This window comes from Saccopteryx leptura, chromosome 7 (assembly GCF_036850995.1).
Source record: "Saccopteryx leptura isolate mSacLep1 chromosome 7, mSacLep1_pri_phased_curated, whole genome shotgun sequence".
Lineage (NCBI taxonomy): Eukaryota > Metazoa > Chordata > Mammalia > Chiroptera > Emballonuridae > Saccopteryx > Saccopteryx leptura.
In genome coordinates, this window is record NC_089509.1 from 121,375,619 (window position 1) to 121,402,773 (window position 27,155).

The 27,155-nt window shown below is 55.3% G+C and overlaps 1 protein-coding gene across 5 annotated transcripts; it reads left to right on the plus strand.

Annotated features, from left to right (window-relative positions):
- D2HGDH (D-2-hydroxyglutarate dehydrogenase) lies at window positions 1-27,155 on the plus strand. 5 transcript variants are annotated; one of them, XM_066346572.1, is made up of 10 exons: window positions 1-103; window positions 2,932-3,299; window positions 8,431-8,488; window positions 10,404-10,543; window positions 11,252-11,445; window positions 12,843-13,011; window positions 15,105-15,248; window positions 16,602-16,744; window positions 18,506-18,671; window positions 25,759-27,154. In XM_066346572.1, the coding sequence occupies exons 1-10, from the start codon at window positions 66-68 to the stop codon at window positions 26,016-26,018; spliced, it is 1,680 nt and encodes a 559-aa protein (XP_066202669.1). In that variant the 5' UTR covers window positions 1-65; the 3' UTR covers window positions 26,019-27,154. The 5 variants fall into 5 exon arrangements, with proteins under 5 accessions (XP_066202669.1, XP_066202671.1, XP_066202668.1 ...); XM_066346574.1 differs by having other exon boundaries at window positions 38-56; XM_066346571.1 differs by lacking the exon at window positions 1-103 and adding an exon at window positions 837-1,055 and having other exon boundaries at window positions 25,759-27,155.

The following is a 27,155-nucleotide window of genomic DNA, read 5'->3' on the forward strand; positions in this document are numbered from 1 at the left end:
TAAGTATCCCTGCCATCTGCTTTATGGAAGACACACAGAACTAGCTGAACAGATAGGTACTGGAGATGCCTCAGGAGGACCCATGGGAGCCAGAGGTTTGGAGGTGAACCCTATTCTGGAACCAGGAACTGTGTCAGGAAAGAGGAAGCCACGTTTTACTGTAACAGTTTAATTTAGGGTACTTAACTGGAGGGCCAAGGGCACCACAAGTGCAGGAAGCAGTTACCACCCCTAAGCCTGGCGGGGGCGAGCAAGCAAGGGAGGAAGCCAGAGTATCCGCACCTGGCAGCAGGCAGGGAGGGGACTGATTAGGACTTGCTCTGAGGCTGGCTGCACAGCTGATGGGGCAGTGGGTGTTATCTGGCTGGTGCCTTTGGCGTTCAGGGAGGGAGTGCCTCGTGGAGCTGGGACTCAGAAGTCCGGGTGAGGGTGCTTCTCGGCTACTGCGTCTCCCCGAGGGCGGGAACCTGGAGCGGCTGGAGCAGGAAAGCCGCAGTGACCTCCCGCAGCCGGTCCCCTCGGCGGTCCCTCCACTCGAGTCCCAGGGCAGAGCCTCTGTTGAGGATAATGTTCCCGCAGCTTGACAGGCAGCTTTAGGAACTAGCTCGGGTTCCGACTGCAAAACACACCCGATCCACAGGGATGTCTGCCCTTTGGCCACAGCGGGGGCTAGGGTTCGGTGCTCCCCGGGGACCCGCGGCAGGAGGAGGGCCGTCGGGGCGAACACAATGCGGCCAGCCCTCGGGGAGGTGGTGAGAGGGTGTGCCGAGATCCCTGCTGAGCGGTGCGGGACGCTGGTAGAGGCCGGAGGAGCCCGCAGTGGGAACTGCGGACACGGCTGCGCACCCGGCCACAGGGGGCCCGCCTTCCGGACTGGAAGATAGGGGGCGGGGCCTACGGGGAGAGGCGGGGCCGGCGGCGTCGGGGGCGGGGCTCATGGGAGGCGTGGCCGGGAGGGCGGCAGTGCGCAGGCTCGGTCCTGTCCGCCCTGCCCACTCTGGCTCTGGTGGCCTGAGGACGGCGACCGCCCCTGCAGCCGGGACGAGGACGCGGACGTGAGGGCGCGCGCGCGCAGCCGCTGTGGGTTTGAGTGGAGGGGCCGCGGGCTGCGGGGCGGAGCGGCAGCTGTGGTCAGAAGCCCGGGGCAGCGAGCGCCGGGGCTGTGGACGAAGCCTACCCCGTGCGGGCTGCATCCGTCACGTGACCACTCCGTCCGCGCGCGCCCGACCGTTCTCGCGGGACGTGCCTGAGCGCGCTCCGCGACCTGCCGGCGGGCGACACCTGCTGGGCCCGCGCGGCCCCGCCGGCCCTTGTCCCCGGTCGGGTGCCCTGACGCGCGCGGCCCCTACTATGCGGGTGCCGGGCGGTCCTGCGCCCGTCTACCGCTGGGCCCCGTGGTGGCGCGGCGGGTCCTCTCCCGAGGTCTCACCGAGTCGTCTGAGCGCCAGGGGAGGGGAGGTGTCCGCCTGTCACCTGTCACACTGGCGGGATCCGTGTGCGAACCCGCCTTCACCACGTGGGCAGCCACAGAAGCTCCCTCATCCCTCCTTTCTTTGATTCTGCGCTTTAAAATAGTTTTTCATTAACTGATTGAATTTCGAGAGAGACAGACACCTGTTCCATTTACTTATGCATTATTTTGATTCTCGTACCCGCAACCTTGGTGTATCGGGTTCATGCTCTAAGCAACCGAGTTACCTCGCCAGCGATGATTCTGTACCTTTTAAACTTGTGGTAACATATACGTAAAACAAAGTTTACCCTTTAGCTGTTTGTTTTTTTTTTTTTTCATTTTTCTGAAGCTGGAAACAGGGAGAGACAGACAGACAGACTCCCGCATGCGCCCGACCGGGATCCACCCGGCACGTCCACCAGGGGGTGACGCTCTGCCCACCATGGGGCGACACTCTGCCCATACTGGCGTCGCCATGTTGCGACCAGAGCCACTCTAGCGCCTGAGGCAGAGGCCACAGAGCCATCCCCAGCGCCCAGGCCATCTTTGCTCCAATGGAGCCTTGGCTGCGGGAGGGGAAGAGAGAGACAGAGAGGAAAGCGCGGTGGAGGGGTGGAGAAGCAAATGGGCGCTTCTCCTGTGTGCCCTGGCCGGGAATTGAACCCGGGTCCTCCGCACGCTAGGCCGACGCTCTACCGCTGAGCCAATCGGCCAGGGCAGCTGTTTTTTAAAAAAGGTTTTCTTTATTGATTTTAGAGGTGGGGGGCATGAAGCATCAACTTGTAGTAGTAGCTGCTTCTGTTGCTTCTGTTATGTGCCTTGACCAGGCAAGCTCTGGGTTTCCAACTGGCAACCTCAGTGTTCCAGGTCAACATTTTACCCACTGTGGGCCTGACCTGTGGTGGCGCAGTGGATAAAGCGTCGACCTGGAAATGCTGAGGTTGCCGGATCGAAACCCTGGGCTTGCCTGGTCAAGGCACATATGGGAATTGATGCTTCCAACTCCTCCCCCCCCCCTTCTCTCTCTCTGTCTCTCCTCTCTATCCCTCTCTGTCTCTCTCTCTCCTCTCTAAAAATGAATAAATAAAATAAAATAAAAAAACATTTTACCCACTGTGCCACCACAGGTCAGGCCCATGTAGCCACCTTTAAGTGTACAATTTAGTGGCATCTGCTGCCCCTTTCCTTTGAACACTTTGAATCTTGGCTTTGTTCTGAAGGATGAGGGCTCATAAAGATGAACCCCACGGGAGGGCAGAGCCGGGAGTACAGCTCGGGAGTTCTCAGAAGGAGGTTCCTGCAGGGGCACTACACCCTGGACAGGAGCAAGGGCAGAGCCTCCCAGCACGGCCTCCTGTCCCGTCTCCTCCACCCAGCCTGTTTCCCACCTTCCCCACTTCCGCTCTTCCCTGGGCAGCTACTTGCTTTTCACAGCTCCTAGCTTCCCCGGGTTACAGGTCCTGTCACTTGTTTTTTAGAGCAAGAGCTATGGTGCCTCATCTAGTGCCCAGGTGGCCTGCCTGGCTCTTCCGGTGGCGAGTGGCCTGCACTCCTGGAGTCTCCATGCAGCAGAAGACGTGGGCGGGGCAGTCCAGACCCCCATCGTGGGGCTGCCCTCCTGGGGTTGCAGGCCCCAGCCCCCTGGTTCGCAGAGGCAGTTCCTCCACGTCCTCCCAGGCCCCTGAGGTGGCGCTGACCTGCAAGCGCTACCCTGTGCAGCGGCTGCCCTTCTCTGTGGTGTCTGAGGAAGACCTGGCTGCCTTTGAGCGCATTGTCCCTGGGAGGGTCATCACAGACCCTGAGGAACTGGAGGCTTCCAACGTGGACTGGCTGAGAACCATGCGAGGTGAGCAAGGGCCCCACACACCTTTCTGTCCCCAGGAGAAGCTGCACATTGGTGACGTTAAAGTGCTCTGAGGACAGAATTTACAGAAGTTTATTGGTGGTACATGACACCTTCAAATTGGAGGACAAGACAGTCCCCTGGCTGCTTCTAAGGGGCTTCCTCTCACAGTGGGGCTTAAGAGAACAGAAGTTGATTCTGTCGGTTCTGAGGGCAACAAGTCTGAGATCCAGGTGTCCCAGGGCTGTCCTCCCTCCAGAGGCTGCAGGGGACGGCCCTTCTCCCAACTTCTGGGGACCCTTGGCTTATAACAACATCACTCCAATCTTTCCCTGTCATCAAATGGGACATAGGAAAGGTCCAAATCTGTAGAAATTTTTTTTATTGATAATAGAGAGGAAGGAAGAGAGAAACAAGAACGTTGAGCTGTTCCTGTATGTGCCTTGACCAGTGATTGAACTGGCAACCTCTGCGCTTCGGGACAATAATCAGCCGAGCTTATCTGGCCAGGCACCTGTGGAGAATTTTTATGAGTTTATTTGAGCCAAACTGATGACATATGCTAGGGAGCAAAATATATGCTTCAGAAGATAATTTTGCATTTGAAATTAAGGAGAGACCATAATGAGGATTATATGGAGCTGGGAGAAAGCGAGGTGGGATTGGAGGACAGGATGGTTAACTACATAGATTCTGTGCTCACTTGTGGGTGGTTAAACTCATTTCAAAAGTGTGTTGACATAGATGCACAAGAACAATGGGCAGCGCTTGTTTAAAGCAAAGACAAAGAGCCCTGGCCGGTTGGCTCAGCGGTAGAGCGTCGGCCTAGCGTGCGGAGGACCCGGGTTCGATTCCCGGCCAGGGCACACAGGAGAAGCGCCCATTTGCTTCTCCACCCCTCCGCCGCGCTTTCCTCTCTGTCTCTCTCTTTCCCTCCCGCAGCCAAGGCTCCATTGGAGCAAAGATGGCCCGGGCGCTGGGGATGGCTCTGTGGCCTCTGCCTCAGGCGCTAGAGTGGCTCTGGTCGCAACATGGCGACGCCCAGGATGGGCAGAGCATCGCCCCCTGGTGGGCAGAGCATCGCCCCTGGTGGGCGTGCCGGGTGGATCCCGGTCGGGCGCATGCGGGAGTCTGTCTGACTGTCTCTCCCTGTTTCCAGCTTCAGAAAAATGAAAAAATAAATAAATAAATAAAAATAAAAAAAAAAATAAAAAAATAAATAAATAAAGCAAAGACAAACCTTTTACTAAAGAAGTTACAGGTCTGGAGTGTGACTGCCCACCATGACCTGCCCAGCAGGGATTTATGATCAGATCACCCTGGGAGGTCACTTTCCCAAATAGAATGCTTTTTTTAGTCCACATGCCCTTGTGTGTCTCAACTTCCCCTTCCTTTCTCTTGTAAGGACAGCTGATTTACAGCAAGTCTAATACATGATGACCTCATCTCAAGATCCTTAACTTACATCTTTTTTTTTTTGTATTTTTCTGAAGTTAGAAACAGGGAGGCCGTCAGACAGACTCCCGCATGCGCCCGACCGGGATCCACCTGGCATGCCGACCAGGGGGCAATGCTCTGCCCATCTGGGGCATTGCTCTGTTGCAACCACAGCCATTCTAGCATCTGAGGCGGAGGCCATAGAGCCATCTCCAGCGCCTGGGCCATCTTTGCTCCAGTGGAGCCTCGGCTGCCGGAGGGGAAGAGAGAGACAGAGAGGAAGGAGAGGGGGAGGGGTGGAGAAGCAGATGGACGCCTCTCCTGTGTGCCCTGGCCGGGAATCGAACCCGGGACTTCCACACGCCAGGCCGACACTCTACCACTGAGCCAACCGGCCAGGGCCTATCTTTAAAGACCCTTTATCCAAAACAGGTCACATTCCAAGTTCTGAGTGTAGGGTGTGGAGGTACTTTTGGGGGGCCTTATTCTCCCCACCACAGCTCCCTAGGGCAAGATGCAGGGTTCCTGGTTTAGCTGCCCCCTAGTTTCTCCTCTCCATATCCATCCGGTCCCTTCCTCAAGTCTATGCACCAACTGGGTGGGTCTTAGCCTCTTAGGTCCAGCAAGCCCTTCTGATAACAGATTGTGTAATGCCCTGTGTTTTCTCCTGAAATGACTTTGGAGATAATATAACCTGTCCACTAATATAATTAAAGAAACCACATTTTTGCTGTAGTATTAAGGAGAGCTAGAAGATGAGCAGTTCACAACAAAATGATGTATTTAAACCTGTAATGCCTCCCTGGCTGGATAGCTCTGTTGGTTAGAGCTTCACTCTGAAGCACAGAGGTTACCAGTTCAATCCCTGGTCAGGGCACATACAGGAACAGACCAGTGTTCCTGTCTCTTTCTCTCCCTTCTTCTCTCTTCCTAAAATCAATTAAAAAAAAAAATTTTTTTAAAAACAAACAAAAAAATCCTGTAACGCCAGGACAGGCTGGGCGTGCAGATCCTCAGGCTGGGCCTGGATCCGGCGCTCGTGGGATGACAAATGAACAGCGAGGGGTGTGCTGAGCTGTGGACTCGGCGAGCGCCGTGCTGTCTTTGGGATTCCAAACCAAAGTGAAGTCTTGGCAAGTAGAGTTGGGGTGTGGGCTTAGGAACAGAGGCAGCTCTTCCCTGCAGAGAGGCTGATGACTTTGGAGGTCCCTGGACAGTTTTTCAGTGTCAGCAGTGCCCAGGAGCCCCACTCTGCCCACCGAGTAAGGACCCCATCGAGCAATGCTGTCCTGTCAAGAGCTGCCGCCCAGCACAGGGCCTGTGGGCTCATGTGTGACAACCTGGAGTCAGGAGAGGGCAGTGCCCTCCCCAGACTCAGCCACGCCAGGTCCCAGTCTTGGCTTGTCACTGCAGGCTGGTGGCTGTGGGAAAATGGACTGCAAAATGGGGAGCTGTCTGGAAGGGCATTCCTAGAGCAGGAACAGCCAGTGCAAAGCCTCTGAGCAGGGATGCACTTGGTGTGTTTGAGGAGCCTGTAGGGGGGGAGTGGGTGGAGAAGGGAGGAAGTCAGAGAGCAAGGGGGCAGGACCATCAGGGACTCGATGGCTGTGTGAGCCTTGTGCTAGCCCAGTTGCACTCCTGGAAAGATCTCATGCTCTCGTGAAACAGCTGCTCCAGAGCCCAGGAGTGCAACTGGGCAACCGCACTCCTCTGGGGGTGGGGCACTTGGACCCGTGATGGGGGTGCTTGTAGTTTATGGACTGTCCCTCACAAAACCCAGACGGTGCAGCTGCAGGTGGTGGGCAGGATGCTGAATGTGCAGGAATTGAAGGCAGTTCACCCACAGAGACAGGCCCCCAGAGCATGCGCAGGTGTTCAGAGTTGGGGGAGGCATTGAGCGGGCTGTGCTCTGACCCTGTGGGCTCTCTTTTCTCTCTGCCTCTCCCTGGCTGGGAGCCCGGCCTCAGACACTACTTTGCTTCAGTTTCCTGAGTTGTCTGATGATTTTCTCTCCTTTGTGCTCTGTTCTCGTTGTGGGCTCCCACTGTGAGTATATCAGACCTTTCATTTTCTTATCCTCTCTTCCATCAGAAGGTAAACTTCACGAGAGCATGCGATTTATCTGTTCTCATTCTCTTAGCCTGTGCCAGGGCCCAGAACTCAGGGAGGGCACTCAAATATTGAGAACCCTGCAGTGAGTGAGTTAAACTGCAGGAACCTCGTTGGTGACCAAGGTCCCTGGACAGTGCCAAACAGCCAGCCCCTGGAAAACATGGTTATTAGATGAAAAACAAATGAAAGATCGTTTTCAGAGTAAAAAAAAAAGTAAGATTAAAAATTCCAGCCTTGCCTGACCAGGCGGTGGTGCAGTGGATAGAGTGTTGGACTGGGATGTGGAGGACCCAGGTTCGAAACCCTGAGGTTGTTGGCTTGAGCGTGGACTCGCCAGCTTGAGCACGGGGTCGCTGGCTTGAGCATGGGATCATAGACATGACCCCATGGTTGCTGGCTTGAGCCCAAAAGTCACTGGCTTGAAGCCCAAGGTCACTGGCTTGAGCCCAAGGTTGCTGGCTTGAGCAAGGGGTCACTCACTCTGCTGTAGCTCCCCCCCACGTCAAAGCACATATGAGAAAGCAATCAATGAACAACTAAAGTGCCGCAGTGAAGATTGATGCTTCTCATCTCTCTCCCTTCCTGTCTGTCTGTCCCTAGCTGTCCCTCTCTCTGACTCTCTCCCTGTCTCTGTCAAAACAAACAAAAATAAACACTACAGCTTTGCTCTGACTAGGTAGCTCAGTTGATTAGAGTTTTGTCCCAATACACCAAGGTTTCTGGTTCGATCCCTGTTCAGGGTACATGCAAGAATCAACCACTGAATGCATAAATAAGTGGAACAATAAATGCATGTTTCTCTTTCTCTCTTTCTCTCTGTCTCCCTTCTCTCGCTCTAAAAAAGCCCAAACAAACAAAATAAACAAACACTACAACCCAATCTCTCACTACTCCGTAAAGAGTGAATGACGGACATGTGCTGGGTACTCCTCCAGCCCCTGCAGCCTCTGCTCACTTACTCAGAGTTCTTTCAACAAAACAGAGGTGCAGAAGGGACGCAGTGGTTAAGGATGCCAAAAGACTAGTTTGGGGGCTCCCACCAACCACTTCAGGACCTCAAATGATGACAGCAAAGAATTGTAACCCAGTGAATGAAAGAAGAACCCATGAGCCCACATTGATATGCTTAGATAGCTGAATACACAGGAGAGAAGGAAGGCTCCTCCTTAGAGTACAGGTCAGCTAATCAGTGGAAGATGGGTAAAAATTACCATTTGGCAAACATCCTAAGAACTGCTGGGGGCAAGAAAATCAGCTGCTGATTTCATGGGTGAACTAGGAGGAGCAACAGAGTATCTACCTAGTGTCAAATCTGCCCAGGAGATAACTCTCAGTGGAGAATCCTGGGAGGTACCCCCCCCCCCCATCCACCCTCACCATTACTGCATTCAGTGCCCTCTGCCGGCACCTCCGCCTCCTTCCAGTGTGTAGATGAACCGCTCTTGTCCTTGAGGTTTGCAGGTGACCGTAGTTGTGCAGGTCAGTTCACAGAGTAAGGAGAAACTGGTGTTGAAGAACCACCTTCTACTCCAGAGCAAAGACCCGAAGGTCCCCTCACCGTGTGTAATGTGCTTTTCTGTCTTAGGCTGTAGCAAGGTGCTGCTGAAGCCCCGGACATCGCGGGAGGTGTCTCACATCCTCAGGTAAGGAGCCCTGCGTGCCCGTCCGTGGTTCATAGTAGTTTCCGGGAGGTGTCTCACATCCTCAGGTAAGGAGCCCTGCGTGCCCGTCTGTGGTTCATAGTAGTTTCCGGGAGGTGTCTCACATCCTCAGGTAAGGAGCCCTGCGTGCCCGTCCGTGGTTCATAGTAGTTTCCGGGAGGTGTCTCACATCCTCAGGTAAGGAGCCCTGCGTGCCCGTCCGTGGTTCATAGTAGTTTCCGGGAGGTGTCTCACATCCTCAGGTAAGGAGCCCTGCGTGCCCGTCTGTGGTTCCTGAGTAGTTTCCTCAGGAAGACAGAGACACAGGTGTCGGCCCCAGGAAGCCAGCAGCCCCTGCAGGGCCAAGCCCTGAACCTTGAAACCTTGGGCGCTGGGCCTGGCATGGCTTGGCTGCAGATTCCAAGGAAATGGACCTTTTTGAAAAAAAAAAATACATTTCTTGATTTTTTTATATCAGTAAACTATCATGTTTATTATAGGAAAATTAGAAAACCATAAAGAAAAAAATGCAAAAGCAACCGCTATTTTCACCTCTGAAGATAACCACTGATGACATTTGGTTTGTTACGTTAGTATTTTTTCTGCATGTGGGTGGTTTTAAATATTATCAAATTGTATCTAAGACGTTGTCTTTTTTTTTTCTTTCCATTTGGCAAATACAGCCTGACTGGTGGTGGTGCAGTGGCTAGAGCGTCAACCTGGGACACTTAGGCCCCAGGTTCAAAACCTCAAGGTCGCTGGCTTGAGTGTGGGATCATGTTGAGTATGGGATCAAGGTCACTTGCTTGAGCCCCCAGTCAAAGCACGTATGAGAAGGAATCTGAACACTAAAGTGATGCAAGTATGAACTGATACTTCACCCCGCCCCACTTGAGCCCCCAGTCAAAGCACGTATGAGAAGCAATCTGAACAGCTAAAGTGATGCAAGTGTGAACTGATACTTCACCCCGCCCCACCTCTCTCTCTCTCTCTCAAATCCACGTCTGTTTCTTCGTGTGAATTATTCCTCCGTGTCATTTTCTTATTTATTTTAAAATATACTTTTTATTCATTCATTCAGAGAGTCAGAGAGAGGAATAGATAGGGATAGATGACAGGAAGGGAGAGAGATGAGAAGCATCATTTTTTTGTTGTTGTGGCAATTTAGTTGTTCATTGATTGCTCTCTCATATGTGCCTTGACCATGGGCCTTCAGCAGACCAAGTAACCCCTTGCTCAAGCCAGTGACCTTGTGTCCAAGCTGGTGAGCTTTAGCTCAAACCAGACGAACCCACGCTCAAGCTAGCGTCCTTGGGGTCTTGAACCTGGGTCCTCCATGTCCCAGAATGACACTCTATCCATTGCACCACCGCCTGGTCAGGCTCTTATTTATTTTTTAAAATTTACTTATTGATTGTAGAAAGAGCAAGAAAGAGAAAGAAACATAGATTTGTTGTTCCACTTATGCACTCATTGGTGGATTCTCGTATGTGCTCCGACTTCAACTTTGGCTTATCAGGATGACGCTCTAACCAACTGAGCTACCCGTCCAGGGCTTCTGTGCCATTTCTGACCCAAGAAAGGTGCCCCACCCACAAGTGCCATATAATTCATAGTTCCCTGAAGTTGCCAGATCACACCAGGGTGGTCTCTAGTTTCACATTATTGTACATTGTGCTTCCGTGTGCTCTCAGAATCCATCTCGGGAGGCTGGCACCTCGAAGGGTGGGTTTCTTTGATGCATGTGACACAATACTTCCCAGGTGTGGGCACACCCATTTCTCTAAATTCTTACCTGTTAGGCCCTTGATCGCCATCATTGCCCTCACAGCCAGGCATTGGCCCAGAGTGTGTCCCACCGGGCAGTGGCATGGGCGTGGGGAAGTGTGGCCTGACACCCGTCCTGTGCTTGTCCCAGGTACTGTCATGAGAGGAACCTGGCTGTGAACCCCCAGGGGGGCAACACAGGCCTGGTGGGAGGCAGTGTCCCTGTCTTTGATGAGGTCATCCTGTCTACTGCCCTCATGAACCAGGTCATCAGCTTCCAGAGCGTGTCTGGTGAGCCAGGCTGCCTGTCGGTGCCACCTCGTCAGCTGCCGGGGCTGGGCGGTGGGGGACCTGGGCCCTCTGAGCGTGTCCTCACGGTGGGTGTTGTTTAGTTGGCCACTTAGTAACTTACGTTGTGGGCTTGAGGTCAAGGGCAGGGGCTGTCGCTGTGGCCTCCTTTGGGCTCTGACAGTTTCTGGCCATGACCACGTTTTGGGCGTGTGAGGCCCCATAAGTGTGAAAGGGCTCTCTACTCGGGGGCGGCAGCATCATGGTGTTGGCTTCTTGAGCCGGACTTCTGGGCCGATCATTTTCTGTGGTGTGGGCACCTGGCCACTGTAGGATGTGGAGCAGCATTCCTGGCATCCACCCACTTGGCCACCAGCAGCACCCCCAACCCAAAATGTCTCCAGACTGTCATGTGTGCACTGGGGGGTACCCCCTGTTGAGAACCAGTGCCTTACAGCAACCCTCTTTTCTGCTTCCTTCCATAAGCATGCACGTGCTTGTTTCTTCTCGTTTTTTGCCTTACCAGTTTTCCTCTTTTTCATGGTACTCACAGAGATAACTTCTTGTGGAGGGATGGGGCATGTGTTCCTTTCCTGGGTCTGGGCAGGGCCCCGAGGTGGCTGCTCCTTGTTTGGGGGAAGGTTTGCACTGCAGGCCCTGCCTGAGCCACCCTGAGCCAAGGGCGCTGTGGTAGCTGTGCTTGCTTGGCAGGGATCCTGGTTTGCCAGGCAGGGTGCGTCCTGGAGGAGCTGAGCCGGTACGTGGAGGAGCGGGACTTCATCATGCCCCTGGACCTGGGGGCGAAGGGCAGCTGCCACATCGGGGGGAACCTGGCCACCAACGCAGGCGGCCTGCGGTTCCTGAGATACGGCTCACTGCACGGGACCGTCCTGGGCCTGGAAGTGGTGAGCTGGGAGCCATGCTCTGTGTCCATGTGTGGCCCCACCTCCAGGGACGGCAGCCTGGCTTCCTGTGTCCCCGTCCCAGTCACAGGGCATGGCTCTTAGCCTGTTCGCAGCCATCAGTGTGCTCACGAGGCCTCTGAGTGGGCTTGTTGGGCTCGGCTCTCAGTCCTACCTTGTGCCTCCAGGTTAGGGTTCAGTCCTCTGCGAAGGCCCACAGGTGTATGGACACTGGGGTAGTGCCCGGCTGCCCTCAGGTCGCAGCGGCACAGGTGATCGGACTCCCATTGTCCTACCTTGGTCTGGCCCCAGTCTTGCCAGGACGTGTGGGTCACACACAGCACCCACTCAGGGAGGCCATGCTCTGGCTTCCCGGGAGACTGCTGCTGGGCCCATGACTTCCGGGTCCATGTGTGGTGCTCTAAGCACCCTTCCCCTTGAGTGGGTTCCCACAACCCAGTACGTTTCACCAGTGGCTTTCAGGTGGGCTCTGTGTAGAGCTGGAGCGAGGTTCTGTTGGCCATTAGTCACACCATCACTTCCTGCCCCTCCAGGGGCATTGGAGTCCCTTTTCCTGAACCCTCATCGACTCTGTTGTGTACCCCATGGTTTCCTAAGGCATGGAGCCTTCTGTCTTGTTACCCAAGGATGGAACAGACATAAAACTGTGCATGGGACTTCCGTCTTCTTTTTTTTTTTTTTGTATTTTTCTGAAGCTGGAAATGGGGAGAGACAGTCAGACAGACTCCCGCATGCGCCCGACTGGGATCCACCCGGCACGCCCACCAGGGGGCGATGCTCTGCCCACCAGGGGGCGATGCTCTGCCCCTCCGGGGCATCGCTCTGTTGCAACCAGAGCCACTCTAGCTCCTGGGGCAGAGGCCGAGGAGCCATCCCCAGCGCCCAGGCCATCCTTGCTCCAATGGAGCCTCGGCTGCGGGAGGGGAAGAGAGAGACAGAGAGGAAGGAGAGGGGGAGGGGTGGAGAAGCAGATGGGCGCTTCTCCTGTGTGCCCTGGCCGGGAATCGAACCTGGGACTTCTGCGCGCCAGGCCGACGCTCTACCACTGAGCCAGCCGGCCAGGGCGGGACTTCCGACTTCTAATGCTCCAAGTTCCAGTAGCTTTGTTCTCCGCTGCATGTTATTTCTACTATAAGTCACTTTATCATGTTTATGAGGAGTGTCCTGCTCCACCCCCCAGGTGTAGGCCCTGCTTCAGGCCAGCTCCCCCTGAGAACTGTGCCCTGCAGCTTACAGTCATGGGTGAGGGGGATTTCACTCCACGGGGGGTGGGGGGTCCTTCCTTAAGCTTGATTGGGTGGATTCAGGCCCTGCCCTGGGCCCTCTGCATTCCTGGGGGGGGGCACTGCGAGAATGTCGTTTCTCTTTTCCCTCACCAGGTGCTTGCCGACGGCACCGTCCTAAACTGCCTTACCTCCCTGCGGAAGGACAACACTGGCTATGACCTTAAGCAGCTCTTCATCGGGTCCGAGGGCACCCTGGGGATCATTACCGCTGTGTCCATCTTGTGTCCACCCAAGCCCAGGGCCGTGAACGTGGCCTTCCTCGGTAGGTTCCTGCTGCCAGGAGCCTGGTTCTCCTTGCCGCCCTGCCACAGTGCAGGGGAGGGGATGGAAGGGGCCCCACAGCCTGGCCCGTTTTTCCTGGCTTCTCACTCTTTCCAGAGGAATCCAGGACCTGACCTTGGAGCCTGGATTCAAGCCTGGGTTCTGGACAGAACAACTTTGTTCTCTAAAAACTGGGCTTCCTCAGCCCTCTCACCCGCTTTGTTATGCAAGGAGTGTATACCTAAGATTCTGTGGGAAATGGTGTCATTTGGCATTAGGTCAAGTGATTTGGCATTGTGTGGAGTGATTTGCACACTCATGAGGACAAACGGATGTCCTCCCTCGAACCCCAGCAAATGCACACGTGATGTTTCCCCCGTGGGAAAGCCCTCAGCACCCACCGCCCTGCACAGCTGACTTGAACTGTGACCCTACACCTGCGTCCTTCAGTTCCCGCCCTTCACCTGCGTCCACTTCCTTTTCTGCCTTTCTCCCATTGAGTAGGTGTGTCACCTGCTTCCTCCTACCCTCGGCCAGAAGGGATGCAAACCGCCAGTCTTCTGGAGGTTTCCGCTGGCCCCTAACTTGCTGGTGCAGTCAGTCCCATCACTGTCTTCCTGCGGGGAGTCAGGGTCGTGAGGACGTTAGTGGTTTCTTCCCCTCCAGACATCCCTGTTCTTGTCGTGAATCTTGATCCTGCTCGTCTTCCTCTCAGATCACAATCACTGTCATTTTATAAACGTGCCACTTTCCTTCGTCCTCGTGCCTTTGTCTCAGGCCTTCCGCTGGGCTCACCTCCTTCAGACACCCCCTCGAGCCCTCCTGTGGGGACGCCCGCTGGTGATGAGTTCTCACTGGTGCCTGCGGGTCACGCTCACTCTGCAGAGGCACGATCGCTGGGTGTGCTGGTTCAGGCGGGCACTCGTTTCCCCCCGCCTGTCGGAAGTGCTCCAGCTTGGGCGGCCTCCTCGGCTGCTCTGAAGGGCTCTGTCTCTCACTTCCTTTGGGTACTTTACAGATTTCCTTGTCTCCTTTGGTCTCTCGTGGTTTTCAGCACGTCGAGTGTCAGAACATTTCTCTGGGTCTCCCTGGCCCGGAGTCTTGTTGGTTCCAGTGTCGCCGCTTCCCCTGCGTGGCTGTGCTTGAACACGCACGGCAGTGTTTGCTTGCCCTCCTGTCTCACCCTCTTCCACCCGCTCTGTCTCTTTCACTGGCTGTGTTGCATTCCGGACTGCTTCTCACAACCTGTGTAGTTCACTAATGCTCCCTTGTGGTCCGCATGCAGCTGAGCCTTCTGAGCAGCCGCGTTCGGCTGTGGGGCCACCTGTTCCTTGGAGACGTATAGCAGGCTTCCTCAGGCCTCTTCTTTCCGGGACACTGTTCCCAACATCTCCATGACCTTTTGATGCCTGACCCCTCCCCACCACTGGGTGTCCTGGCCCCTCCCAGCTGCAGCAGTCCACTGCATCCCTTCTGCCTTCGGCTGCTGGACAGTCAGCCTCCCCTGCCCTGGGGCCCCACAGTGACCTCTCCTTGCTTCACAACGTGTGTTGACTGAGTTGTCGAGGAACGGTGAGAACCTGAGCAGCGTGCTGCTTTAGTAAGAGGAGTACAAGTAGGCCGTCTCCAGAGGGGCCGTGGGTGGCTCAGCACGCCTTCCCAAGTGCCCCCTTGTTTCCCCGCCGCTGCGCTCTGTGGGCACCTCAGTGAGCCCGCTCTGTCCTTGTCTTTGATGCCCACGGTGCAGTTGTTGGCTGACCAGTGGTGTTTCGATTGGCAGTGCCTCTTTTATTTATTTTTTCTTTTTGAAGATTTTATTGATTTTAGAGGGGGGGGGGAGTGGGAAGCATCAACTCATAGTAGTTGCTTCTTGTATGTGTCTTGACTGGGCCAGCCCGGGGCTTTGAACTGGGACCTCAGCATTCCAGGTGGACACTGTGGAATGATCAAACAGGTCAGGTTTGATCGGCAGTTCTTCTGCCACTCGCAAGCCCACCTCACTAGCTGGCTGGGAGTCAGGTTGGGGCCTTAAAGGGGAGGGGCCCTGGGCGAGACTCTGGGCCACGTGTGCCTGAGGCGCTGTGCCCCGTGCAGGTTGCCCAGGCTTCGCTGAGGTTGTGCAGACGTTCAGCACCTGCAAGGGGATGCTGGGCGAGATCCTGTCGGCGTACGAGTTCATGGACGACGAGTGCATGCAGCTGGTCAGGCACCACCTCCTCCTCGCCAGCCCCGTGCAAGGTACTGTCCCTGCCCGCCGCCCGTCCCTTGAAGCTCTCTGCCACACGGGGCGGCTCAGGCTGTCAGGCCTTCGTCCTGAGCACAAGGGGGCAGGAAGGAGATGTCGGCACTGCTGTAGTTGTGGTGTCACCAGGATTGGATGAGCATGGGATTGTCATTTACATTCATTCGTGATGTGCCCTCCATTAGTTTACTGAACACCGTCGTCCAAGTGCACTCATCAGAGATGCTGTCCTGGCTCCACAGCCGAGAGACACGACATCCCGTGACACGCCCACCTTCTCACCTCAGTGAGCAAATAGCAAGGGCAGCCCCCCAGGCCCCAGTCCCTGCTGGGGGGACTCGGGGTGTTGAGTGGCAGTTTGCATCATGAGCTGAGAGGTTATGAGTATCCAGCTGAGGTCTTGGTGGGTCTCCTCCTGAGTCCTCGTCTTAGCTGCCCTCGTAGGATCCACAGGTGGGTTGGCTCAGACAAAATAAATTTATATCTCAGGGTCTGGAGGCTGGAAGCCCATGGTCAAGGTGCCATCAGGGTTGGTTTGAGGTGTGCCCTACTCCCTGGTGTGCAGGTGGCCACCTTCTTACCATGTCCTCAACATGGTGACCAGAGAGACCATGTGTCTCATCCTCCTCTCTCTCTCTCTTTCTTTTTTTTTTCTCTCTCTTTTTCTTTTTGTTGAGAGACAGGGTAGGGGAGAGGAAGGGAGAGATGAGAAGCATCAACTTGTAGTTACCTCACTTTAGTTGTTTATTGATTGCTTCTCATATGTGCCTTGACCAGGGGGCTCAAGCCAGCGACCGTGGAATCATGTCGACCCCACATTCAAGCTGGCAATCTCAGGGTTTCAAACCTGGGACCTCAGCATCCCAGGTCAACGTTCTCTCCACTGAGCCACCAGTCAGGCTATGCTCTAACTTTCTGTTGAGATGCTACATTTAGTATACAGTAGGAATGTAAGTGTCTAGTGGCAAAGAAGACATATGCAGCCATTGGAAAGATGGAGGACCCCTGGGCAGATGGGAGGCTTGAGTGGATAGTGGGCCTCCTGGGGTTTGGTAAGAGTGGCCTCCTGCAGCCTGAGTTACCCCTGGGTCATCCAGGCCATCAATGAGGGCTCCACAGTGTCACCTGGGTTGTTTCTGTATTTCCAGCGAGTGTGGTTTGTCACAGTGAAAGATCTATTTATAAACCATCTGAAATAAAGCATCAGCAGAGAGCTCCTGCTCTGTGGGCTGCCTGGGCCCCATTGGCATCAGGACAGCCATCAGAGTAGTGTAGCGCACTGGCCCAGGACTGTCCTGGCTCGCCTTGACCGCCTCTGGCCCTGCCCACCCTGCTTTCTGCCCCTCCAGAAAGTCCGTTCTATGTCCTGGTTGAGACCTCGGGCTCCAGAGCGGAGCATGACACTGAGAAGCTGAGCAGCTTCCTGGAGCGCACACTGGGCTCTGGCCTGGTGACCGACGGGACCGTGGCCACTGACCAGAGGAAAGTCAAGGTGTGTGTGCTATTTGACGCCCCGCCTCCCCCGGCCTTGGCCCAGCCCGGCTCATCTGGGCCGTGTGAAAGGCCTTGTGTCGGCTGTGAATGTGGGTTCTGGCTGGACATGAGCAGGTGACCCAGCTTTGACAGAGAACTTCTTTGCAAACACACTCCTGGTGCCCAGATCATTTTTTCAGTGTTTTAAACTGGCAGAGAGAGAGAGAGCTGTGTGGGCTGTGGGAGGGTTAGCGCTATACTCAGCCATTCAAGAGGGTGAGATGTTGTCCTGAGGATGACGAGGCACCAAGAAGGACTTGGCCTCTGAGCCCAAAGGAAGGAGGTGGGGTCCCGGGGCAGGGGAGCCACATCACCATCACAGGCCTTTGACACCCATCTCCCCCATGGTCCCTGAGCTGCAGTGTGGAGAGTGGCCAGCAGGGGGCAGGAAGTGTGTGGGGACAGTGGCAGGACGGGCCCAGGTGGGTGTGGAGGAGCAGAGTGTTGTCTCTGTGGTTGGTTATCGACTTCATGGCTCTATAAAGAGAAAGCAGAGCAGGACCCAGAGGGGACACCTCTGTGCTCCAGGCCTCTGCAGAGCTCATGGGCAGGGCGGGTCACGTGAACCTGGGTGGGGACCTCCCGCACAGGGCAGCCGCGGTCCTCTTGAGGGGAGGCAGGAGTGCACTGGTCCTGGCCTGTTGGTCTGCTGGCTCCCCAGTCCTGCTCTCAGACAGTGGTGCCCAGAGGTCTGGTCATGCATGGGGGGAGGGGGACATTGGCTTCCCTCCCCGATAGGCAGAGGTCTGAGGGGCGTCCAGGTAGGGAGGTGGCCAGGGGTAGAGGTTGGGATGGCACCCCTGAAGGGCACTGAGTGAAGGAGGATGGGGAGCACCCCAGGAGGCCTGTGCAGCAGGCCCAGGAGGGGCGGGCTGGGAGAGCCCATCTGGGGTCGGGAGTGTGTGACGGACGTGGATGGAGGCACGGGGAGCCTGCGGGCAGCAGGGTGAGCAGGACAGCCGTGCAGCAAGCGGGTTGGGGTCCCTGCGGCTCCTGCAGTGGAGTGGTAACATTGCTGAGCTCTGGGTGTGTGAAGGGCTCTGCCACTAGGACCTGCTGGTGATTGGGGCATGGAGTGACCCTCGGGGCTGTAAAATCAATGAGGGAATTGGGGGCACCTGTTATTTTTAGGGGTGCTCATGGCACTGTGCTCATGTTAACAACAAAAGGAGCACCTTACCTTGTAGAGATTTTGCTTGATGTTTCCTGAGATGATGGGGCACGTGGAGTGGGGACAAAGCCCATGTGGGACAGTGGGGCTCATGGTGGCATCTCATGGTGGCATGGCACACTGTCTCTGCTCCCTCACGAGGGTTTCACATGTCCACAGAGACTGTTAACCCAAACCAGGGAACCACAGCTGGGTTTTTGTGCAAGAGCACTGTTGTAACAAGCCCCCCGTTCCCATTCCAAGACTGCTCACCCCCCACTGTCCCTGCTCCAGCCACTAGCACCCCTGTCCCACCCGTGCCCTGCATCCCGCATGTCCCCTACAGGGACACAGGGTGTGCCTGAGTGCCCTCCGTCATTGCCTGTCCCCATCCAGAGGGGAACTCACTACCTCCATCGCTGGCATTCGGTGTTGTCCTGGGGTGAGCCTGGCACCGGTCGGGGTGGACTCTTCCTGCCACAACAGAGCAGCGTCACTCCCAAAGCAGCTGCCACTCTAATGCCCATCGCTGCCAGGTGTTGACTTGGCCTGTTTCTTCCTACCCACCAGGCGCTGTGGGCCCTGCGGGAGAGGATCACGGAGGCCCTGAGCCGGGACGGCTACGTGTACAAGTATGACATCTCCCTGCCCGTGGACAGGCTCTACGACCTCGTGACTGATGTGCGTGCCCGCCTCGGCCCGCGGGCCAAGCATGTGGTGGGCTATGGCCACCTGGGTGAGCAGAGCCAGTGGGCTAGATGTTTAACCAGGGGCTAGCTAGCACCATGTCCACGCCCTGAACAGGGACGGTAAGACCTGGCTTGGGGAGCATCCCAGGAGGGTGCTGAGTTTCCTGAGTCCTTTGGGTGTTTGGAGAAAGGGCACTGGGCATGGGAGCCTCTAGTCTGAGACCCACTGCACTGGAATCACACTGTCCCACATGGGCTGGGGGCCCCACGAGGGCAGCCCTGACCCGAGTTAGGGGACAGCACAGGCTGGTCTGTGGGACCTTGAGTCAGGAAGGACCAATAACTTCAGCTTCATTGAAAGGGAATAATTCTGTTCCTCAAACAACCTCCATGGGGACACACAACCCTAGCGTTTGGGGAGGAGGTCAGAGCGGGCAGGGTTTGGACGCAGCGTGGGAGGACCATGCAGGGGACAGTCCTCGAGGCCAGTACCAGAAAGGGAGTGATGCGAGGCTGCCGAGGCTCTTCCCCCAAGACCGCGGTGGGGCAGGGCCACCAGCGAGAGGGCAGCCTCCAGACAGGCGAGTCCTCTGGGGACACTGACCCCAGCCTGGACCACCGCCAGGGACACCATCGTGGTCACAGGGGCCTGAGGGCACTCCATCTGAAATCAGGAGCGAGTGCTGGGTTTGTAGGTGCTTTGAGATGACCAGGTGCTTGTCCTGTAACAGTCAGGGAGCAAATGACACGAGACCCTCCTGAGTCTGACGTGCTGTATTCTGGGCCTGAGCCCTGCTTGGCCATGTCCTTCCTGTGTCTTGTTTGACCCCATTGATCTGATTCTGAGTGGGACATTTTTAGTCTGTGGATGGTGCTGCCCCATCAGGGTCTTGCTGCTGTCCCCACTGATGTTGGGTTGCCCTCGACCTGTCTCTGGGGTCTGTGCTCGGTGGAGCTTCCTCCTCCTCGTGTGTGGGGAACCTGCCAGTGCAGATCAGGGGGCGGAAGCTGTGTGGCTGACTGCAGCCCCGCGTCTTTAACTGGTGCAGGCTGGTCCAGCCTTGCTTCTGAGCTGGTCGCCGCAGTTTCTCTTTCTAAGAATTTGTCCATTTCTACTAGAATTTCAGATATATCGATGTAACGTTGTTTACAGTGTTGTCTTGTTCCCTTACCTGCTGTCACACTCGGCAGGTGGCCCTCTGTAGTCCCAACGTTGCAGTCTCTCCAGAGAATCAGCGCTTGCTTTGTTAGTCCTTTCTCCAGAATGTTCGTTTTCTAGTTCCTTCTTTTCTGCCCCTACGTTTATTATTTTGTTTTCTTCTCCATTTTTCGGTTTATTCTGTTGCTTTTGTGACTTTATGAATGAAGTACTCAGCTCATTGGTTTTCAGGTTTTCTTCTTTTCTAACTTAGGTGTTTCCATTTTCCTCCAAGTTTCAGCTTAACTGATCCCTAGGTTGTTGTTTTAAATAGTATCTTTGTTTATTACCTTGTGAGACTCTGCATGGTCTGGGCCATGCCCCAGCCAGGACAGTAGCTACTACTCAGTCCCAGTGGCTCTGGGTCCAGGTGTCATCGTAAACAAAGCATGACTTCCTTGGGGGCTTCAGTGGGGCGGGCGGAGCATCTATGTGTGAGATGCTTGTAGCCTACTTGCTTGGACTCTGTATCCCGGCCTCTTTGCTGCTGCCATGACCCTGCCCTGCCCTTCTGCAGCCCTGACCTCAGCCCCACGCCCAGGAGTGGCCGGCCGGAGAGCAACTTCAGCTCAGTGGCTCCAGGGCTGGTGCCTGAGAGCTTTTACCTCAGCAAGGGGGGCCCTGCGTTTGTGTGGCGGTCCCACAGTTTCTTTTTATTGGGGTGACAGTGGTTAACATAATTATACAGATATCAGGTGCCCAACTCTACAGCACACCTCTGTACACCACATTGTGTGTTCACCCCCCAAGTCAAGTGTTCGTCCATCACCATTTATCCCCCTGTCCCCCCCCACTGTCCCCTCTCCCCACCACAACAGCTGCACAGCTGTCCAATCCCTGAGGTTATTTTTCATCCTTTTTGCTCAATTCCTCATCCCCCCTCCACAGATTTGATGGCACTTTCGTTATCTTTAATTCTAAATATTTTCTCATCTCCACCATCCTCTCTTTGGTCTATTTGTGTTGGGCATGAGTTAGGTAGAAATGTGTTTTTTAATTTGCAAACATATGGAGGTTTTCTGTGGCACATGAGGCCTATGTCATACGGGCCAGTGTCACCAGTCAGCAGCCCAGCAGGCCCCGTGTGGTCTGACTCTGTAACAGTGGTGACTACTCAGGACAACTGCTCTCTGGAAGCCTGGAGCCCGTGTGTGCACAGGTCCAGCAGAGAATGGCTCACGTTGTGTCCGACCCGCCACTTCCTGTTGGCTGTGCAGACATTCCAATCCCGGGTCGCAGCACCGGCGTCTCAGCTGGGGGCCTGCCAGTGCTGAAGACAGGAGGTGGGCACTGTTGTTTCATTCGGGTCAATGAGGCTTTTCATCTCTAGTTTCTTTAGTCTTGAAGCTTCCTTTGCTTGATGTTACACAGGACGTTAGTTTTCCTCTATTTGGTGTTTGCCTTACATACTGTTTTTTTCTTTCTTTCTTTTTTAACTTTCTTTTTTAATTGATTTTAGTGAGAGAGGAAAGGAGAGAGATAGAAAAAGCAGAACATCAATCTGTTCCTGTATGTGCCCTGACCAGGGATCGAGCCGGCAGCCTCTGTGATCTGGAATGACACTCTGCCAGTCGAGCTGTCCAGCCAGGGCCCTATTGTTTTCTTCCTGTGATTTCCAGCCATTTCTATCTGTGATTTAGACGTGTGCCTGGAAGACAGCACAGAGTTGAGGTTTCTTCATTATTTGGCAGTCATTGTCTTTTCCCGTTTTTAAAATTTATTGATTGATTTCAGAGAGAGAGAGAGGTAGAAACATTAATTTGTTGTTCCATTTATTTATTTATTTATTTATTTTTGTGGCAGAGACAGAGAGAGTCAGAGAGAGGGACAGATAAGGACAGACAGACAGGAAGGGAGAGAGATGAGAAGCATCAATTCTTTGCTGGAGTACCTTAGTTGTTTATTATTGCTTTCTCATATGTGCCTTGACCGGGGAGCTAAAGTAGATCAAGTGACCCCTTGCTTGAGCCAGCGACCTTAGGCTCAAGCTGGTGAGCTTTGCTCAAACCAGATGAGCCCGCTCTCAAGCTGGGGTCCTCAGGGTCTTGAACCTGAGTCCTCCACATCCCAGTCTGACACTCTATCCACTGCGCCACCGCCTGGTCAGGCTGTTCCACATATTTATGCATTCATTGGTTGCTTACTGTATGTGCCCTCACTGGGGATCAAACCCGCAATCCTGGTGTTTCGGAAAGATGCTCTAACCAACTGAGCTAACTGGCCAGGGATGCCAGTCATCGTCTTTAAACTAGGGCATTTGGTCTGTTTGTGTGGGGCAGGGAAGGCTTAACCTCGCCCCCTACCCTCCTAGATTTATTGGCTGGAGCCCTGTAAGTAAGACCCACAAAACCCAGAATACAGAGATGAACAAGCTCACTGACGTGCATCTCACACCCAAGAAGGCTCAGCGATGAGCAACTCGAGGGGAGCTCAGACGCGGGCATCCTTAGAGAAGTCACAGAGGACAAGGACTCGCAGCTTCTAGGGGAGCAAACCCTGGGAGGGAGCACGCCCACGGGGCGACGGACCCACCTGGTGCATCTCAGGCTGACAAGGCCCAGCATTTCTGACGACTGTCTCTGTCTTTCCTTTTAGAGGGAGGGGTGAGGGGACCTTTACACGGACGTCCTGCATTAGGTGAAAGAGGGGCCAGACGGCTTTTCTTCTGCTGCTCCTCAGTTGCCTGCCGCTGAGATACTGCTTATACCAAAGTGGCCTCTGGGGCGGGTGTGCTGCCTTGATATAATAGTCACGTGTCTCACTCTCACTTGTTTGACCCAGTTCACCCTGCTTTGGCTTTCTCTGGGTCTGTCATTTCTTCCCTATTTCCTTTTCTCTATTTCAGCCTTCTTTTGGTTGATGTTTTTTTCTCATTTAAGGTTTTTCCATTTACCAAGTAGGGAATTGTACATGTATATCTGCTCCCTGGGTGGCCCGGATGCAGAGCCAGTGTTCTTAGCTGAGCAGGGTTTGAGGTTAAGCAGGGTCATTAGCCCCCTGCACACAGTGCAGGAGGGCCACATTATGTGTCAGCTTGGCTGGGCTGTATTGCCAGATGTTTGGTCAAACACCAGTCTATATGTCGCTGGGAAGGTATTTTTTAGGTGGGATGAGCATTTAATTCAGGAGACAAATGCAAATGCAAGTGCAAAGCAGATTGTCCTTCATAACGTGGGTGGGTCTCGTCCAGTCACTTGAGGCCTTAAGAGAAAAAAGACTGAGATCCTATAACAGGAGGGACTTCTGGCTCCTGACAGCCTTCACGCTCAAGCTGCAACATCAGCACCTCCCTTGATCTACAGCCTGCTGCTCTACCCTGCAGATTTCAGATTTGCCAGTCCCCGGAATTGTGTGAGCCGGTTCCTTAAAATGAACCCTCCTCCTTGTCCCTGGCCCCTCCCCACCCCTCCATCTCTCTGTCTGCACGCATCCTGCTGGTTCCCTTTGTCTGCAGAGCCCAGCTGGTACGCATGCAAGGACTTTAGGACCCTGCAGCCGAGATTGTGATCTCCACCTGCTCACACTGTTTCTGGGGTGTGTCTTGGTTTGGTCTCGTGCTTCAGCCCGTGTGGCCACGCTGTTGCTGTCACTCCTGGGTCAGTGTGGTCTGTACCCGCAGCACCTCTTGTCCGGCTTTGTCTGCTTTCACAGCCTCTGCCTGGATCTCATCCTTGAGGGCAGGGGGAGTCACCCTTCTTACACCTGCCGCCCACTTTTGTATCTCTGTTAGTAGTAACATTTTCTAACCGCCCACCGGTTCCACAGTCATGGTGATTTATAAAGTAGGGAAGTCACTTTACTTTATAAAATTTATAAAGCAGAGTTACAGCAAGTTAAAGCATATAATAATAATTACTTACCAGGTACTTTATGTCGGATTTTCGCTAAATTTGGCAGAATAAATCTTTATAAAACAACTTACTATAGTTAAATCTATCTTTTTATTTATACTTTGGTTGCTTCGCTACCGCCCACCATGAAAGCTGGAACGCCCACTAGTGGGCGGTAGGGACCAGGTTGACCACCACTGCTTCAGGGGGACGCAGGCAACAGAAGGGCTCAGATGACTGCCTGGTGATCCATCTGGGTGGCTGCGTGTCCTGCCTGGGGCTGCCGTTGTGTCTTCAGAGGCTGTTCTTCCCCATCTCGGTTTCCAGCGGAAACCGCAGCCCAGGCGCGAGTCGCTGGCTCCTGTGGTCCAGGCCTGTGGCCTCTGCCCACGTGGCCACCTCGCTCGTCTCCCAGGTCGCACGCTCCCTCGGCTGTGTGTGATGTCCTGTTACAAACCTGCTCATTGAGTTGTCTGCTTTGGCAATCACACCTTTTATTTCCAAAACATTGGCTTGGCCATTTAAAAACTTTGCCTGGCCCGTATTTTGTTTTTTATCTCATTTCTTTAAACATACAACATTTATATTCTGTTTCTGGAGGTGACAGTATATTGAGGCTTTGTGGTTGGATTCTGCTGTCCTTGCTCATGTGTGGCCTGGGCTCATGTATCTTTTCCCTGTGGTGGGAACTATTTGAGGCCTGGGTGGGAGGTGATTTGCTTGTTTGTGCAGGGGATGAGGAGGGTGGGGTGCAGACCCGTGTCCCCCAGCCTGAGCTCAGTGTCTGGGCACCAGGTAGGGTGCATCCTGCCTGCAGCTTTGCGGCGGGTTGACATGAGCATCCAGGTGTTGGTGGAGATGGGTCTCTCCTCCCACACGCACTTCCCTGGGCAAAGCTCTTGGTCGCATTTTTAGGTGCCTTTTCCCTGAGTGCGTCAGTGAGGGCACTTTTGCGTGGAGGGGTCGCTGTGACACACCCACATTTGAAACCCCCAGATGGAGGGGGCTGTGTAAGAACCGCACGCTCACTGTGGTGCAGGCCCCAGGCCTGCCCCTCCTTGCCCTCCGTGTTGCCCCAGGTTCGCTGTGTTTGTTCCAGCCTCGGGGAGCCCTTTGCACTGGCCTCTGAGGCTCCCAGCCCCTCTAGGTGGGCAGCAGTCCTCACTGGGTCTGACTCACCATCTGCTCAGTCCCGCCACCGTCCTGACTGCTGGCTCTGGGTGTGGGGCCTCTTCTCTGCAAGTCTGCTCTGGCTCCCATGCTGGCTTCGTGTGCTAGTCACACCCAGACTGCCTGGGTGTACTTCCCAGTCTCCCAGGGCCAGCACGATTCCTACCCCCAGACCCCCACCAGGCCCCGGTCAGTGGCAACTTCGTCCACCACCAGTTTCCCTGCTGGGTGCAGGCACACCCTGGGCTTTCTCCAGCCAGGGTTCAGCGAGCTCACAGCCCCACCCAGCTCCCTGGTCACACTGACTTGAGTGAATCTCTGTGTCTCTGGTCATTGCTTTGGGACCCTGAGAGCGGGTGCATGCGTGGGGTGAGCCTGGCTGTCACCAGGGCCAGCCCAGTGTGTGTTTGGACACTTCTGGAAAGCCAGGGCCCTGGAGATCTCAGTGAGGGAGCCTGAAGGCCAGAGGGCAGCAGGTGGACCTGAGAGAAGACGGCTGGGGAGCCAGGACTTTGTTTGCAGTGGATGTGGGCTGGGTGATCTCAAGAGGAGGTGTCCTGGGGGTAGGGAAGGCCCCTATGGTGTCTGTGAGGGTTCCCTGGGGTGATGGGCCATCCTGGGCACAGCTGGAGACGTGAGTCTTGGCAGCCGTCACTGTGGTCAGAACCCATGGCTCTCAGTGGGTCACGTCCTGGTGGTCACTCTCAGTCAGGAGCCCCTGGAGGGAGTAGATCCTGTGGAGTGAGGGGCGGCTGAGAGAGAAGTGTGGCCCCTAGAAGCTGTTTCTGTCACTTCAGATCAGTGGCCGGTGGCTTGAAGTACTGACACCAGACAGAGGGCAGGAAGAGGCTTTCAAGGAGGGGAGGGGCGTCAGGGTGGAGGGGAGGGCTCTCAGGAGTCCTGCCCAGCCTGATCTGTGGGTCCCCGTCCCTCCAGGGGATGGAAACCTGCACCTCAACGTGACGGCGGAGGCCTTCAGCGCGGCACTGCTGGGCGACCTGGAGCCCTACGTGTACGAGTGGACGGCCGGGCAGCAGGGCAGCGTCAGCGCTGAGCACGGCGTCGGCTTCAAGAAGCGCAGCGTCCTGGGCTACAGCAAGCCGCCCGAGGCCCTGCTGCTCATGCGGCAGCTCAAGACCCTCCTGGACCCCAAGGGCATCTTGAATCCCTATAAGACCCTGCCCGCCCAGGCCTGAGGGGCAACTGGGTCAGCGAGAGTAGCCTTGGTCCAGTCGTGTTTTTGTCCATTGGGATGGGCCCCCAGAGCTGGTGTGGGCTTGGGCCTCTGCTCATGGAGCCCCTAGATGGAGGGGCTGGGAACTGGCTCTGTGGACCGTGGTCACTCTCGGGCAGGGTCCCTCTGGTGGCTCTATGGGTTCCACTGTGTGAGTGGAAAGGAGAAAGCTGCCTGGTACTGCCCCATCTACTCTGCCCAGCCTTTTGGTGGACACTTCCCGTCTCTGCAAGTGGGGAGCAGGGCCTCCTTCCAGTGCAGGCTGGGGCGAGCAGTCCTGCCCACTCAGAAATAGACCAGGTAGCACCTGCCCTGCTTGTGGCCCCTGGTTCTACCTTGTGGGCCGCAGCCCTGGGAGGGGCATGGGAGACCCCTGACCCCCCACTCCCACCCTGGGTGGTGTGAGCCCTGCAGCCTGGGCAGCAGTGATGAACTCCATGTGAGCAGCCCAGAGCATCCGTCCCTCCCGGGGCTCTGACCATCACAGCCTGACTTACCAGGCGCTTTAGGGTTGACAAGATGGGTGACTGCTGGCCCTGGATGGTGTCATTCCCCCCAAGTGTCAGCCCAGACACCTGTTCCTTGCACTGGGTGGCTTGCTGGGGTGAGTCCACGTAGGTCAGCCGTCCCTCAGTGAAGCCCCCACAGGAATACGTGTGTGCACAACATCCAACCCTCCTGTGTCCCTGCTTCCCCAGACACTGGACTCGGGTTGTCCCTGTTGACCAGTGGCCCCGTGGCAGCTCCTGGGCTGTGAGCCCGCCTGGGAGGTGGGGCACATTTTCTCTCTGGCTGCCATGAACTTCCAGCAAAAACAATCAGGGCACTCCTGTTACTAGAAACATTATCTCATAAAGGCCCATGGTGAAGGACCCAGGTGCAGTGCTCCCTGTGCACCTGGACATTGGGGCCGCCAGAGTGGCCCGGGCCTGACCACCTTTGGGACCTGACCCTCCCTAGACCCTGTCCCAAAGCTGTCAGAGGTGGATCTGTTCGTGTTTGTAATGAGTTTGAATAATAGATTCATGACTAAGCAAGTTTATTTTGGAGAATTAAAATAATATGTGAAGTATTAATAGGCTAAGAATGTCGAGGCATT